This window comes from Carassius auratus, unplaced genomic scaffold (assembly GCF_003368295.1).
Source record: "Carassius auratus strain Wakin unplaced genomic scaffold, ASM336829v1 scaf_tig00215191, whole genome shotgun sequence".
Classification (NCBI taxonomy): domain Eukaryota; kingdom Metazoa; phylum Chordata; class Actinopteri; order Cypriniformes; family Cyprinidae; genus Carassius; species Carassius auratus.
The window spans coordinates 126,903-142,682 of NW_020527975.1; the positions used below are offsets into that span (position 1 = coordinate 126,903).

The window sequence follows — 15,780 nt, forward strand, 5'->3', positions numbered from 1 at the left end:
CCTTTATGACCCTGACTCTGTATGACTTTAATCTAATATTAACTTTTTTCCAGTTAAACTTGTCAGCATCAGCAAAAACCTTTAATGTAATGATTTGTATAACAGGAGGACAAGCCTTTTTTATGTTTATTGGTAAGATTTTGCAACTCCTTTAGAAAAATAGCCAATAGTGTCAGGGTTGGCAAGGGAGGAACTCAAGTGCAGGCAGGTATCGCGTTACACAGAGGATTTATTATATACAAAAAGGGGAAAAACAAAACCCACGAGGGGGAAAACAAGGGCTAGGGTAGACACTAAATAGTTCTACAAAACACAATAAACAAGGTAAACAAAGACTCTGAACACTAACTACTAACAAACACTCACTGCAAGACAAAAGACTTCTTAAGAGGGGTTTCAAGGACAAGATATCTCAGGAGGCTGACAGGTAGGAACACATAAGTTGAACAGTCACAATGAACCGACGCAAGACAGAGCACACTAGGAGATCTAAATAGGGGGAACAATTAAGACACGACAGGTGACACAGATAGGACAATCACAAAAAGACTAGGATAACAAGGGGGTCGGGGCAAGGGAACGAGACAACACAAGCACATGGCCCAAAGACAAGGCCATGTGCTTGAACACAAAACACGGGTATGCCATGATCCTGCCTCAAGACTAGGAAAAATCAAGGACACGAGGGCAGAATCATGTCAGAACCCCTCCCTTAAGGAGCGGCTTCCAGACGCTCCTCAAGGGAACATCAAACACGGGACATGACTGACATGACAGACTGGGACACAGACACAAACCAACAAGACATGACAAATAATAACAATGGCAAACATGAATACACAATGGCAGGGTTAGGGTGGCAAATCAAAAAAAACAAACAGGGAAGGGGAGGAGGCGGGAGCACAAAGTTCATGGGGTACAGACCAGGGTGGGTGGGAGGGGTAGGGATCTTAGGAGGACAGGACGAAGGCTGACGACGGGGGGTACGGGCAGGTCTGGGTGGTGAGGGGTGGGGAGGGGTCTCGGGACAACTGACAGAGGACATGACAGGAGCAGACACGGGACGCGGGGCAACACTTACGGGACGCGGGGAGACGACAGCTGGACACGGGGGAACAACATCTACTGGACACGGGGGAACAACATCTACTGGACACGGGGAGACAACAGGACACGGGGCAACATTCACTGGACACAGGGCTACATCAACAGGACACGGGGCAACACTCACGGGACACGGGGAGACGACGGCTGGACACTCGGGATTTCTGGGGACAAGACAGGACTGGTGGGGATTTCCAGGATCTGGACAAGACGGGACAAATAATCAGACAAGGCTTTGGCGGCTATAATAACCGGCATCTCCTTACGAGATGAGACGGACTGTATCAAAGTTTCTGCTGCAGAGTCGGCCGCGGCTCTCTCCTCCGCCCTCACGACAGCAGACTTAAACTGTTCTCTTATTCACTGGCTCAGGCACGCCAGCGCTCTCCGCTGCTGGCTCGGGCACGCCAGCGCTCTCCGCTGCTGGCTCGGGCACGCCAGCGCTCTCCGCTGCTGGCTCGGGCACGCCAGCGCTCTCCGCTGCTGGCACGGGCACGCCAGCGCTCTCCGCTGCTGGCTCAGGAGACCTCGCCGACTCAGGAGGAGACAGGGTCACAGGACCGGCAGGCCCCTTCTTCTTCCTCTTCCTCCTTGGCCGCGGTGCAGAGGCCACAGCTGGGTCGGAGGCGGGTTGGGGGAGTTTGGTCTCGGGCAGGGCAGACTCGGTCACCGAAGACTCTGAAGCTGACTCCCACGACAATCGTCTCCCACGCTTCCTGGGGAGACTGATGGCTGTGGAAGGCGCCTCAGGACTCTGGGAGGGATCTGCCTGTTCCCCCAGTGTAGTAACTGCCAGGAGATGACCCTCTGGGATCACTGGCAGCTGGGTCTATGGTGGGGACCTCTGGGGGGAGGCCTGTGGCTCCTCCTGGGAGAACTTCTCCCACAGCCGGGCATAATTGTGGAGGATCCATTCCCCCTCGGGCGAGTATGGGAGGGTGACCCCCTTCCTGTCGGTGGGGGATGACATCCAACATTGACGACGAAACTCCAACTGGGATTGAGGAGTGGAGGACATCCTGTCTGCTGAGTTCCTATTTGGTCGGTTCATTCTGTTAGGGTTGGCAAGGGAGGAACTCAAGTGCAGGCAGGTATCGGGTTACACAGAGGATTTATTATATACAAAAAGGGGAAAAACAAAACCCACGAGGGGGAAAACAAGGGCTAGGGTAGACACTAAATAGTTCTACAAAACACAATAAACAAGGTAAACAAAGACTCTGAACACTAACTACTAACAAACACTCACTGCAAGACAAAAGACTTCTTAAGAGGGGTTTCAAGGACAAGATCTCTCAGGAGGCTGACAGGTAGGAACACATAAGTTGAACAGTCACAATGAACCGACGCAAGACAGAGCACACTAGGAGATCTAAATAGGGGGAACAATTAAGACACGACAGGTGACACAGATAGGACAATCACAAAAAGACTAGGATAACAAGGGGGGCGGGGCAAGGGAACGAGACAACACAAGCACATGGCCCAAAGACAAGGCCATGTGCTTGAACACAAAACACGGGTCTGCCATGATCCTGCCTCAAGACTAGGAAAAATCAAGGACACGAGGGCAGAATCATGACAAATAGAGTGTATTGACTGACATAAATGAAATGTTTCAGAATTAGTGAAAGCATTTTATGTTCAGTGTCAGGCTCTTTTTCTTTCTTTCTTTCTTTCTTTCTTGAAACTGATTATGAAACATCTCATTTATGTCAGTCATTTATGACATTTAATATCCAGCGACATCGTCGACTTGAATGCACAGATATTCTTTAAACTGAACTGAGCTAGATGATGACATCACTGAATTCAAAGATGAACTGCCTTTGACTGAAAATGTATTGTTTACTATTGTCATTATGCATTATTGACACACTATTTTCCTATTTAATACTGTAAAGTGCTTTGACACAATCTGTATTGTTAAAAGCACTTTACAAATAAAGGTGACTTGACTTGACGACTTTTGGGGTGCACATTTTTGGGATTCACAAATTTTTCATAATTGTTTAAAAAATGTGTCTTTATAATAATACTTTTGGTTTGTTACATTTTGTTTCTCTACTGTTATTGTAATATGGCTAGGCCTATAGTGTATTAAAATATGTATATTTAAAATTATTTTGGACCAATTTTTCAGCACACAAATTTGGACCAAATTTAATTTTCCCACCATACTGTGTTATGAATATATTGCAGAGATGTTTTACCAGATATTTTCTTTTTGACTATATAATTTGTATGTTATCTTGTGCAGAGCAAAATAAAAGATAAGATGGCTAAAGATAATATTAACTCAAATTATATCTGTACGAATTTCTTTACATAGTTGAATGTGATTCTTTTCTCTTTGGGAGATAAATGGTTTTGTGGTTATAACGGTGGTCGCCGCCCCCAAAGTAAAATAACCATTTTAAAGGGGGGAAAAAAGAAACCTTCGGGCGCCAGACAGGATTAAACCTGTCAAAAATTATCTTTACCCAGGATAGCAGAAAAATAACCACCTGTTACACAACAAATAATAATAATCCCAGACTAAAGGTCATCAGGATATTTATTTCTTTCATATGTTCAAAATCATAACACAGAAAAACAAAATGGACAAAAAAAAAATAAAACAAAATAAGAAATGACCACACGTTCCCGCTAGCGGTCTCTCTCCGGAATCCGTGCCCGTGCCAGAAACCGACCGCGTCACGCTAATCCACGTTTGCAGATTCGTGTCCACATTCATTCACAAAAATGTCCATAAAAAAAAAAAAATAGAGAAAAAGAGAGAACAAAGAAAACACTGGATGAACATCTCATTCAGTTTCATTAAATCACACACATTAAATCAACAGCGTCAATAATTTTATCGGGCCACAATAATTATAAACAAAACACTAAGCACACAGAATGTGTGAATATGAAAGCTATGTGAATGGGTGCGTGCGTGTGTTGCAGTGTGTGAAATGGCGGCGCAAAGGTACTGACCACGTTTGCAGGTATTGAAGGCACCAATGAGTATCGCGGGTCACCAGACACCAAGATAGGTGGATAAGCAGTTTTTTTCTTGTCTTCAGCACTGCCCATGGAAGTTGGTCTGGAAGTGCAATGCTTCAGTCACGCACCAGACATCATACCCATGAAACAGCTGATTGACACACAGCCGTCTTTCCACTGTAAACTATCACTCATACGGGCTACCCTCATGTGCAAACAAACGGATGACGCTTCTGATTCAGGTATGACACGCTCCCTTTAAATACAATTCCCTTCGGCCGTTAATTGACACACTCCACCCAGAAATCACGCTAAAATGAAAGTGAAAGTAACCAATGTTATAGAACAGATTATTTTGTTTGCCACACTCTCCCACCCTAGTAGAAAACAACCTATGGTTGTTTAGGAGAGAGAAAATCCTAGAAAATCTTCGTCATCTGAGGATTCTTGAAATATATCCAGGAGTTTTTTCTTTTCTTGTATCTCCAGTTCTGCCGCTGTTGGATAACACATTTTTATGTTGCAAACATGTGCTGTACGTACGTCTTCTCCAGTGTCTTCCAGGGCTATTTGATAGTTCAACGGACCCAGCTGCTTGATAATGCGATAAGGACCTCTCCATTTTTGGGCTAGTTTTGCGCTAAATTTACGCTGTGCATTAGACTGGGGAAAGTTACGCAACCATACTCGATCCTTGCTTTTGAATGTTACATCTCTCCTATTTTTGTTATAGTTCCTCAATTGTCTCATTTTTGCTCTCTTGCTGTTTTCTTTCGCTTGAGTTTGCAGATGATGAAGATGATGAACTACATCATAAGAGGCAGCATCTGGGGTTAGATTAGGGCCAGAGAGTATTTTGTCCATTGGAGTTTCCTACCCAGCTGGAGTTCGGCTGGGGTTAGTCCAGTGGTCTCTTGAACGGCTGAATTAAGGGCGAATCTGAATTCTGGTAAGAACTGGTCCCACCTCTGATGGTTGTCGTCCACATAGGCTGCCATCATGCTCTTGAGATTTCGATTAACTCTTTCTGTCATGTTGGTTTGGGGATGATAGGCGGTAGTTAATTTGGGAATAACACTCCAGTTCTCACATAATTCTCTGAAAACAGATGAAACAAACTGAGTGCCTTTGTCTGAGAGAACGTAGTCTGGTAAGCCCCAACGTGTCAGGATGTCTTTTCTGAAGATGGAGGCAACATTCTTTGCTGTGGAACTCCGAATAGGGAAAAACTCCACCCATCGAGAATAATAATCAACAAAGACCAGCAGGTATTCATTTTGAGTTGTGCTACGTGGCAACGGACCCATGAGGTCGACTCCTAGCATTTGGTTTGGGCGGCTTGTTGTGATTTGCTGTAGTTTTCCAGCAGGCTTCCTGTTATCACTTTTCAGAGTTTGACATTTAACACAGGTCCTCACATGCTGTTTCACCGCTGACCACATGCCTGGCCAAAATGCTACTTCCTGAAGTCGCTTATAGGTCTTGTAGATTCCTCCATGGCCACAGATGGGAGTGGAGTGATATTACTGGAGAAGGGTGGATCGGAGACTGCTGGGAATGTAGATTCTGTAATGCAGTTGGTTATTTGTCAGGTATGCTTTGTGATACAATTTGTCCTCAATTATTTCGTACTGGTCATTCAGACTGGCACAATTATCTGCAACCGCTTGCAATAATTTTGTAACTTCGGGGTCTTTGTGCTGTTCGACCCACAGGACAACATCTGATACAGGCAGGGCTAGGTCTTTTCTGCTGGTGTACAAGTTACATCCTGGGGTAACCGAAGATCTGGATAGAGCATCCGGAGCTACATTTAGCTTCCCTTTTCGGTACTCAATAACAAAATCGAATTTCTGCAATCGCAGGACCCAACGAATGAGGCGGCTGGTGGTTTTCGTGGAGTTCATGACCCATTGCAGTGCAGCATGGTCGGTAACAACTGTAAAAAGCTTGTGCTCCAAGTAATGTTGCCACTTTTCCAGGGCCCAAATGACTGCAAGGCATTCCTTCTCCGTTGCAGTATAATTGAGTTCGGCCCCAGTTAATGTTCGACTTGCATAGGCTATAACCTCCTCTCTGCCTACATCCCTCCGTTGTGCTAATATGGCACCCAGGCCGATGTCACTGGCATCGGTGTAAACAATGAATGGCCGCTGAAGATCGGGATGGCCCAGAATGGGAGGTGAGGTGAGACAAGACTTTAGCTGTTCAAAAGCTTGCTGACACTGAATTGACCATTGAAAACTATGTCCCTTCTTTTTCAGTGCGTTGAGGGGTTCAGTAATTTTTGAAAAATTTGGAACGAAACGGTGATACCACCCTGCTAACCCGAGGAACCACTGAACTTCCTTCAAGTTCGTAGGCACAGGATAGGTATGAATGGCTTCAGTCTTACACGGGTCTGCTGAAATGCCTTTGACACTTACAACATGTCTTAGGAAGGAGAGTTCTTGAAGACAGAATTTACTTTTCTTTAAGTTTATGGTGAGACCAGCAGTTCCTAGTCTATGGAGGACAGTCTGGAGGTCGTGGAAATGCTGAGTTATTGAAGGTGAGTACACAATGATGTCATCGATGTACACAAAGCATATTTTTCTCCTAAGTTCTCCCAGAACTGTCTCCATGAGCCTCTGAAAAGTTGCGGGCGCATTTTTGAGACCAAACGGCATAACATTAAATTGATAGAGACCTGCAGGAGTGATAAAGGCTGTCTTGGTTTTGCTGTTGGGGTCCATGGTCACCTGCCAATATCCACTGTTTAGATCGATTGTAGAGAAGATGGCTGTCCCAGAGAGGGATTCCAGAATTTCTGTGATGTTGGGAAGAGGGTAAGCGTCACTTTCTGTTACAGAATTAACCTTTCTGTAATCCACACAGAATCTAAATTTGCCGTCTTTTTTGGGTACTAAGACCACCGGTGATGCCCAAGCAGAGTGGGATGGTTCAACTATTCCTTGCATCAACATCTCATCAAGTTGCTCCTCCAGGGCAATTTGATTGAGGGGGGACAAACGGTATGGCCGTTGTTTAATGGGGACTTGGCTGGTGGAATAGATGCTGTGTTGGAGAACCACAGTACGTCCAGTACGGAGAGTACACACCTGAGGGCTTTCGTTCAGGATTTGGAGTAACTGTAGCTTTTCATCAAAGGGTAAATGAGCAGCGTCCACAGCATTTTTTATCAATGTCTTTTCATCAATACCGTCCGGGTGTTGAATTTGCAATGGTGATGATGGAGGGGGCACAGAAGTTAATAAGGAAAGGTTTTGTGTGGCTTCCTTAAATTGACATATATCTTTTTGGGGACTTACATTTGACACACTTGGATTTCCTGGTTGAAAGGGGTACTCTTTTGAAGGATCCAACTTGAAGGAATATTTTTGATCAATGACATTGAGTTGCAGCCCACTGAAGAAAATAAAGTCCAACCCCAAGACTACAGCATAGGCTAGAGCTTGGGATGAAAGTACAGCAGTAGGTAAGGTAAATGCTTGGCCATGTAAATTAATGGTGGTATTCAGCCATCCTAACGGAATCTCTGCTTTTCCATTCGCCAGATGAAGAGGACCATGGCACCACGGTTGCAGCTGGTCGGGGGATGTAAGCTGCCTCATGAGATTCTCATGGATGAGTGTGTAGCTTGCACCAGTGTCCACAATGGCTTTACCTGACCAGGCATCGATACAAAGGGGAACAACTAGTTGTTGAGGTACCGCTACACGTTCATTAGAGCTTGTAAGTGAGGAGGAGGTTTTCTTGGTTGCTGATTGTGACTTATGACTTCTTGTTGCAGCAACAGAGTTGTTGGACGGATGACCACCTGACTTGGGGTGATAAGGTTGTTTGCCGCTGGTGGAATACTGTGGACCAGACGTCTGAGGTGACTGGGGAGAGGTATAATGTGGACATTTTCCTGGTGGATGCTGTCCTCTACATCTCCAGCACTGAACTGGGATTTTCTCAGTAGGTTGGTTTTAGTAGGGTCTTTGTGATGTGGCTTGATGCTTAGGGCCCATTCGACCACAATCATAACGAAGCTGTTGCTCATAATCTCTTTCCAGTTGATGTCCTAATTTTACCAGCTCTTCCACAGTATTTACTCTGCTACGCAATTGACTGGCAAGGTATGGCTTAATATTCTTAAGTATCATCTTCACAATCTCACCCTCTGTAAAATCTGCCTTCCATCTTTTACAGAGAGCTCTGTAAGAAAACGCGAAGTCTCTAATGGATTCTGTGTCTCTTTGAATCCTAGTACGGACACGTTCAGCCAGTTCATCCTCATAATCCTCAGAAAGGAAAGCAGATAAAAATGCAGTCTCAAACTCATTCCAGGTGGTTATGGTGGACCGTCTGACTTCCCACCAGTCTCGTGCTGTTCCGTACAAGACAGTACGGAAGGTAGCCAGGATGTCTGCATCTGTCAGGGGATGTATAGCCAAAAAATCCTGACATTTGGTTAGGTACAATAGGGGGTCTGCATCATCTGAAGGCCTTCCAAATGTGGGGAAGGTTAATTTAATATGGTCACTTTTAACCACAGATGTTAACGGAGGGGTTGAAGAAGTTGAAGGAGTCACTGGAGCAGAAGGAGATGTCTGGGATGAAATACTGATAGTGCTGGGACCTGGTGGCGTCAAGACGCTTAACTTTTGTTGATCGGCACTTTTTTTAACACTTTGAAATCCTTTCTCCACTTCACTTTTCAACCCTTTGAAACCGGTGAGACATTGATCAGTTTGAGTAACACATTGTTGGAGTTGTGAAGTTATCTTATTATGGCTTGTTTGGAAAGTGTTTTGAACAGCTTTGATGTCCTGCTGAACCTCTGCTTGGAGTTGATCAACCATGAATCGTAGTTCAGAAACCAAGGTAGATTCCACCTTCTGGAGTTCTTCCGTGATCATTAACTTCATCGCTTTAGTCAGGTTATCTGCTTCAGTCTCCTCATGTTGCTTAGTGGTAGTAAACAGGGTTAAAACTTGATTTTTGTTATCCTCCACTTTTGCAGCAAGATCAGCAATCTGGCTCTGGTGCTGAGAAGAGGTATCTTTCACTTCCTGGGTAAGTTCATTCACTCTTGTTTCTTGTCTTGCCATTAAGTCAAACAAGGTATCCCAGTTCCCTTGTACCCGAGCAGTGACTTCTTGTATTTGCCTTCCAGGAGTTGGTAGAATGTTGGGCAGTTCATGTTGTGCCACTGATGAATGAGTTCCACCTTCAGAAGAGGTGCAAAGTTGCATGTTATCCCCTTGTGTTGCCCAGGTGAGAGTTTGTACTGGAGTGCTCCCAGCCAGAGCAGGAGAGGACATGTGCACATGGGTTCCAGGATGAACAGGGCTGAGTGGAGTGGGGGTATGGTAGAACACCGGAGCACATGGAGGTGGTTCCAGAGGCATCCCCGGTCACAGTGCAGGCGGCCATACTGGAGTTGAGTTGTCTGGTGGAGGCTCAATTTCCACAAAAGTAGATTGGGAGGGAGGGGTATGTGCCATGATTGCGGTGATTGAGTGCAAGAATGTTGACTGTGAAAACCAATAAATATCAGTAAATGAGATGTGTTTCAGTTTGTTTGTCCCTGAAATATTTATACTAAACAACAAAATACAACATTTCACAACTGTTCAATCAGTATTATCTCACAAACACCAAGTAAATCAAAAACAATAAGTATTCAAAGTAAGTCGCTTTCACTATTTTCCACTATTCAAACAATTATCAATTACTGTGACACCTTAGAGAGAACACCTCTAATTGTTCATTTAGCGTTCACAGTATACACAAAAAAAAACAATTTTCAAGATTAATTCAGACAATTTCATTGTTTCACTAATTTTCCAAAAAAAAAAAAAATATATATATATATCAAGTTTTCAAATCACAATGTTTCAGAGGTGTGCGTTTTTTTTTTTTTCCTCAAAAGTGTTCAATAGTTCACAGGGATTGTCAAAATCAAAAGCTCAAGTTTCAAGTAGGTTTCAATTCAAGTCCCTGTTTGGGCGCCACTCTATAACGGTGGTCGCCGCCCCCAAAGTAAAATAACCATTTTAAAGGGGGGGAAAAAAAAACCTTCGGGTGCCAGACAGGATTAAACCTGTCAAAAATTATCTTTACCCAGGATAGCAGAAAAATAACCACCTGTTACACAACAAATAATAATAATCCCAGACTAAAGGTCATCAGGATATTTATTTCTTTCATATGTTCAAAATCATAACACAGAAAAACAAAATGGACAAAAAAAATAATAAAACAAAATAAGAAATGACCACACGTTCCCGCTAGCGGTCTCTCTCCGGAATCCGTGCCCGTGCCAGAAACCGACCGCGTCACGCTAATCCACGTTTGCAGATTCGTGTCCACATTCATTCACAAAAATGTCCATAAAAAAAAAAATAGAGAAAAAGAGAGAACAAAGAAAACACTGGATGAACATCTCATTCAGTTTCATTAAATCACACACATTAAATCAACAGCGTCAATAATTTTATCGGGCCACAATAATTATAAACAAAACACTAAGCACACAGAATGTGCGAATATGAAAGCTATGTGAATGGGTGGGTGCGTGCGTGTGTTGCAGTGTGTGAAATGGAGGCGCAAAGGTACTGACCACGTTTGCAGGTATTGAAGGCATGACGGATGACGCTTCTGATTCAGGTATGACACGCTCCCTTTAAATACAATTCCCTTCGGCCGTTAATTGACACACTCCACCCAGAAATCACGCTAAAATGAAAGTGAAAGTAACCAATGTTATAGAACAGATTATTTTGTTTGCCACATGGTTCTAAAGGTAATGAGGTCACATTGGTGATTGTGGTAGAGCTCATTTCACAAACATTTACGAGAAAAGCTTGACTGTAATAAAAAAATGTGATTAAAAAAACAAATCAAAAAAAAAAAAAAAAACAATCTGTGATAAATCTTGTTATGTTTAAGTTATAGAATTTATTTGTGAACTGTCAGAAAATAGAATGCAATATCAAATACAAAATATTTCTTTCCTTGTGTCCCAAGAAATGTATCTGAGACATGTTCTTCCATCTGAGACATATTTGCAAAGTGGGAGAGAGGGTAATACTAAGTAAGATGACATATCAAGCAATGATCCGTCAATTGTTTTCTTTCTTGCTGAGCAAAACCTTCTCTATTGGGCGGATATTTCGTCCAACTGAGCAAAAACATTCAGCAAAAACAAGTGTGTAACTTTTAAATTGAATGTGCTATTTTTATGTCATTTGACCCTTGATGTAACTAAATGGTGTACATTTTAGGTTACTAAGAAAACATTTTTACAGTATACAGTATATAATGCATTGCCGTTCAAAGTTCAAAAATCAGTAAAGTTTTTTTTATTTTCTTATGCTCATCTAAGCTGTATCTATTTGATAAAAAAAATACTGAATATTATTTCACAAAATAATATTGTGAAATATTACTGCGATACAATTTTTCAGTTGGAATATACTTTCAAAAACAATTTATTCCTGTAAAGCATTATTACTCCTGTCTCCTGTCACATGACCCTTCAGAAATCATTCTAATATGCTAATTTATAATCAGTGTTGTAAATAGTTGTGCTGCTATATTTGGGACCTAAGATATGTTTTCTGGACTTTCAGATAAATAAAAAGTTAAAAAGAACAGTGTTTATTCAAACAGTGATAGTAAAGACATATTGTTAAAAGATTTATATTTTTAATAAATGCTCTTATTTTTATTACTTATCAACTTTTTATTAATCAAAGAATCAAAGAAAAAAGTTATTGGAAGACAGTGCAAATTGATAAACAGAGGTGTGACGTGTTCTTTTTGGCTCATTAAAAATTAATTTTGCTGCCACGTTCTGGATTAATTGTAAAGGTTTGATAGAACTGGCTGGAAGACCTGCCAAGAGGGCATTGCAATAGTCCAGCCTGGACAGAACAAGCGCTTGAACAAGGAGTTATGCAGCATGTTCCGAAAGAAAGGGCTTGATCTTCTTGATGTTGAATAAAACAAGTCTGCAGGATCGGACAGTTTTAGCAATGTGGTCTGAGAAAGTCAGCTGATCATCAATCATACAAGGCTTCTAGCTGTTTTGAAAGGAGTTATGGTTGATGTGCCTAACTTGATGGTGAAATTGTACTGAAGATTTGGATTCCGCTCTTGCCAGTCCTAGAGCTTCAACAACAGAGCAAGGCAGTCTCAGTTGAATGTCCACTTCTGAAACCAGATTGGTTGCTGTCAAGGAGGTTGTTGTGTGTGAGAAATGTAGAGACTTGGTTGAACACAGCTTGTTCAAGTGTTTTTGCAATGAAAGGAAGAAGGGAATCTGGTCTGTAGTTCTCTAAAAGAGATGGGTAAAGTTTTTGGGTTTCTTAAGTAGTGGAGTTATACCAGCCTGTCTAAATGATAAGGGAAAAACACCAGTGTCGAGGGATGTGTTTATGATGTGAGTGAGTGCAGGTACAACTGCATGAGAAATGGCTTGAAGGAGATGAGATGGAATAGGATCAAGCGGGCAATTAGTGGGGTGATTAGAAAGAATGAGTTTTGAGCCTTCTGCCTCAAAGAGTGAAGAGAAAGATGTAAATTAGTGTATGTCTGCTGGTGATATGAGCTTAACTGATTGTGGTGTGTAAAATTGTGGACTGATGTGTTTAATTTTAATAATGAAAAATTTGGCAAAGTCGTCATCTATTAGAGATGAAACAGGAGGGGGAGGAGGAGGACAAAGAAGTGAGGAAAATATGTTAAAAAGCATGCGAGAGTTAGACGAATTATTAATTTTGTTATGGTAGTATGTCATTTTAACAGTGGAAACATTAGCAGAGAAGGAAGATAGGAGTGGCTGATACACATTAAGGTGAGTAGTATTTTTGGATTTGCGCCACACCCTTTCAGCAGCTCTAAGCCTAGAACGGTGTTCTCGTAGAACATCAGATAACCAAGGGGCAGAAGGGGTGTTACGGGCTGGCCTGGAAGATAAGGGGCAAACAGTGTCTAAACAAGATGTAAGACTGGAGCAGAAAGTATCAGTAGCACTGTTAGCATCCAAAGATGCTAACAGTTTAGGGTAAGGAAGTGAAGATGAAACCATTGCAGATAGCAGGGAGGGTGAAAGTGTGCGTAGGTTACGTCTATATAAAATAAAATAAATAAGTCTCTAATACTTTCAATATATACTTATTTCAGTAGCTATAACATTATCCCTTCTAGCCACAACCAATTGATTTGGCGCAGTGGCACACATCGGTTCTCTATAGTGATGTGAACTCTATATTAGTTTGCCCGAGCATTTCAATTCTTTTGCTTTTACTAGAATTGAAACAAGATGGCTGTCCCAAATAATTGTGTGTGTGTGTGTGTGCAGCACATTATTTCTTCTGCATGCGCACAGGGAACATTACAGTTACATTACATCATTTTGTCACCAATTTCAGAACCTTGATGTCATTTTTCAAAACTCTAGACACAAAATTCAAAACAGTCATTACATGTGTGTGTGTATATATATATATATATATATATATATATATATATATATATATATATATATATATATATATATATATATATATATATATATATATATATATATAATGTGTGTGTATATATAGGGTCATATATATAAGGGTCATAAAAGCCATCTGTTCTGAGACGGGTAGCTGCAGCCTGGAGCAATGGGCACGCTGAAAGGTAGGGGCGTGCCAAAAGGTAGGGGCATGTCAAAAGGTTTCTCATTGGTGAAAGGAGTTTACTGTGCTGGCCAATCAGCAGTAAATATACATTTACGTAATTTCCTTAGACAAGGTGGCGGCGATAAGACGTGAGGTAATTATTCATCATTCATACGTTTATCTATACTTTATATACCACAAATATGTATATTAAGATAAGTTTGTTACAATACGATCATAATTTTTCCTTTGCGTTATATCTTGCAGCTTTAGTAATTAGTATATTGTTGTTGACAGACATACAGTGAGACAAAACGATGACCGCATCGACGGCGAATCCTTCAGAGATTATTGTTTATATCTGCGTCCTTTTTGTACAATAGAGTACAGAATACATCATGTAAGTATAAAAATTATTACCACCTCTATTGCAACTGTACTATGATCAATTCACAATCTGAAGACGATTAGACAAAATAAAAACCCTCTAATTTAGAGTTTGTTTCTACCTTTCTGCCAGGTGTCCAACTAATGCAGAGTATATTCAAGCTGCCAACACACTGGTTGTGAAGAACCCTTTCCAGAGAAATATAGAAAGAAATGACTGTGTAAGTTAAATTGTTTTTAAACCATTGATTTATCTCTATCAACATAATAACACAATATTGTAGTAACAATGTGTTGTAATCTTTATTTGCTGGAAAATGACAATCAGTCAAGTTTGTGTTTTTAAGCACATCTGACACATTCCTAAACCTGAAATGTAAAGCAGAACGTGCTGCACTTGCAGGTTATTGTAGAATATGTAAGCACACTGCCATATGCATAATTTATTTTTTCACTGTTAATCAATTTTACATTTTCACTTAGTGCAGGTTAATGTAAGGAAGATACTGTACTACAGATATTTAAATCATTTTTGTATGTACTCCACTTCTTCACTGCCTGACCATCATCTTAATGTTTATGCAGTTCAATGTTTTTATTATTTTTTATATCTAAAGCACTTTGTTCAATAAGTATTTAGATGTTTTTCATATCTGTCACGGTCTAAGCATGATCTGTTTCTGTTGTTCTGATGAAGGAAGCTTGTGTTGGGGAGGATTCAATGTCTGTTGAGAATCATGTGAATGTGTTATAAAGTGAGTATCAGAAAACACATCCAGACACATAGACTGTCTAAGACCACACGACAGGAACATTCTCCTGGAGACGCTGAGAAAGCATAGAAGGAATGTCTGAAGAGGATGTACACAAAAAAATACACATACTTAAGGACACCTGCTAGAGTGAGTATATATATAAAAAAAAAAACTCATCAACTGTAAAATATCTTGTTTCAAATATTTTCAGGTAATATTTTATTCTTCTGTACCTTTTTAGCCCATCTGTTAAAAATTTAAAGCAATAGTTTTAGAAAACAATATAAGATTTATCAGTGTATACAAGAACATGAAATTCTTCAGCTTCTGATTGTTTCTGCAGTTCTGCAGTGTATGTAGCTACACTGTCTGAGCCAAAGAGGATGGAACAGAATCTGATGAATCTGAAAAGTTTTTCCTTTTTTTCCTGTTATTATGTTGGCTTGGCAACAAGCCAACATACTGTTATGCTATTTAAACTTCTTCTTTTTCTTATTATTATGTTGGCTTGGCAACAAGCCAACATACTGTTATGCTATTTAAACTTATTTTTATTTTTATTATGTTGGCTTGGCAACAAGCCAACATACTCTTATGCTATTTAAACTTCTTCTTTTTCTTCTTATTATTTTTCTGACAGAAATTCTGAACGCATCTCCTCCTAGGGCTTTAAAGCCACAAGCCCCAAACTCGGCAGAAACCTGCGGGATATAGCGGTGGTGTGTGCTATATCTTTTCAGACTGATCAGACTTAAAGTTTTTTTTTTATTAATTTTTAAATGTCAAAATACATTACCCATAGACTTACATTATCTGAGAAAAATTGCGCCCCTAGTTGCAATAACCGAGATTAAAGGGAGGAGTCGGGTTTCGTTTCACTT

The 15,780-nt window shown here is 41.1% G+C and overlaps 1 protein-coding gene across 1 annotated transcript; it reads right to left on the bottom strand.

The window, feature by feature from the left end:
* Positions 1-8,066: 8,066 nt before the first annotated feature.
* LOC113093857 (uncharacterized) lies at positions 8,067-10,871 on the bottom strand. Its single transcript, XM_026259432.1, has 2 exons — positions 10,706-10,871; positions 8,067-10,426 (listed from the first exon to the last, which is right to left on the bottom strand). The coding sequence occupies exon 2, from the start codon at positions 9,489-9,491 to the stop codon at positions 8,067-8,069; it is 1,425 nt and encodes a 474-aa protein (XP_026115217.1). The 5' UTR covers positions 9,492-10,426; positions 10,706-10,871.
* Positions 10,872-15,780: the final 4,909 nt, after the last annotated feature.

Coding starts and splice junctions, on each gene's coding strand:
- LOC113093857 (XM_026259432.1), bottom strand. CDS start 9,491: ATGCCTCTGGAACCACCTCCATGTGCTCCGGTGTTCTACCATACCCCC.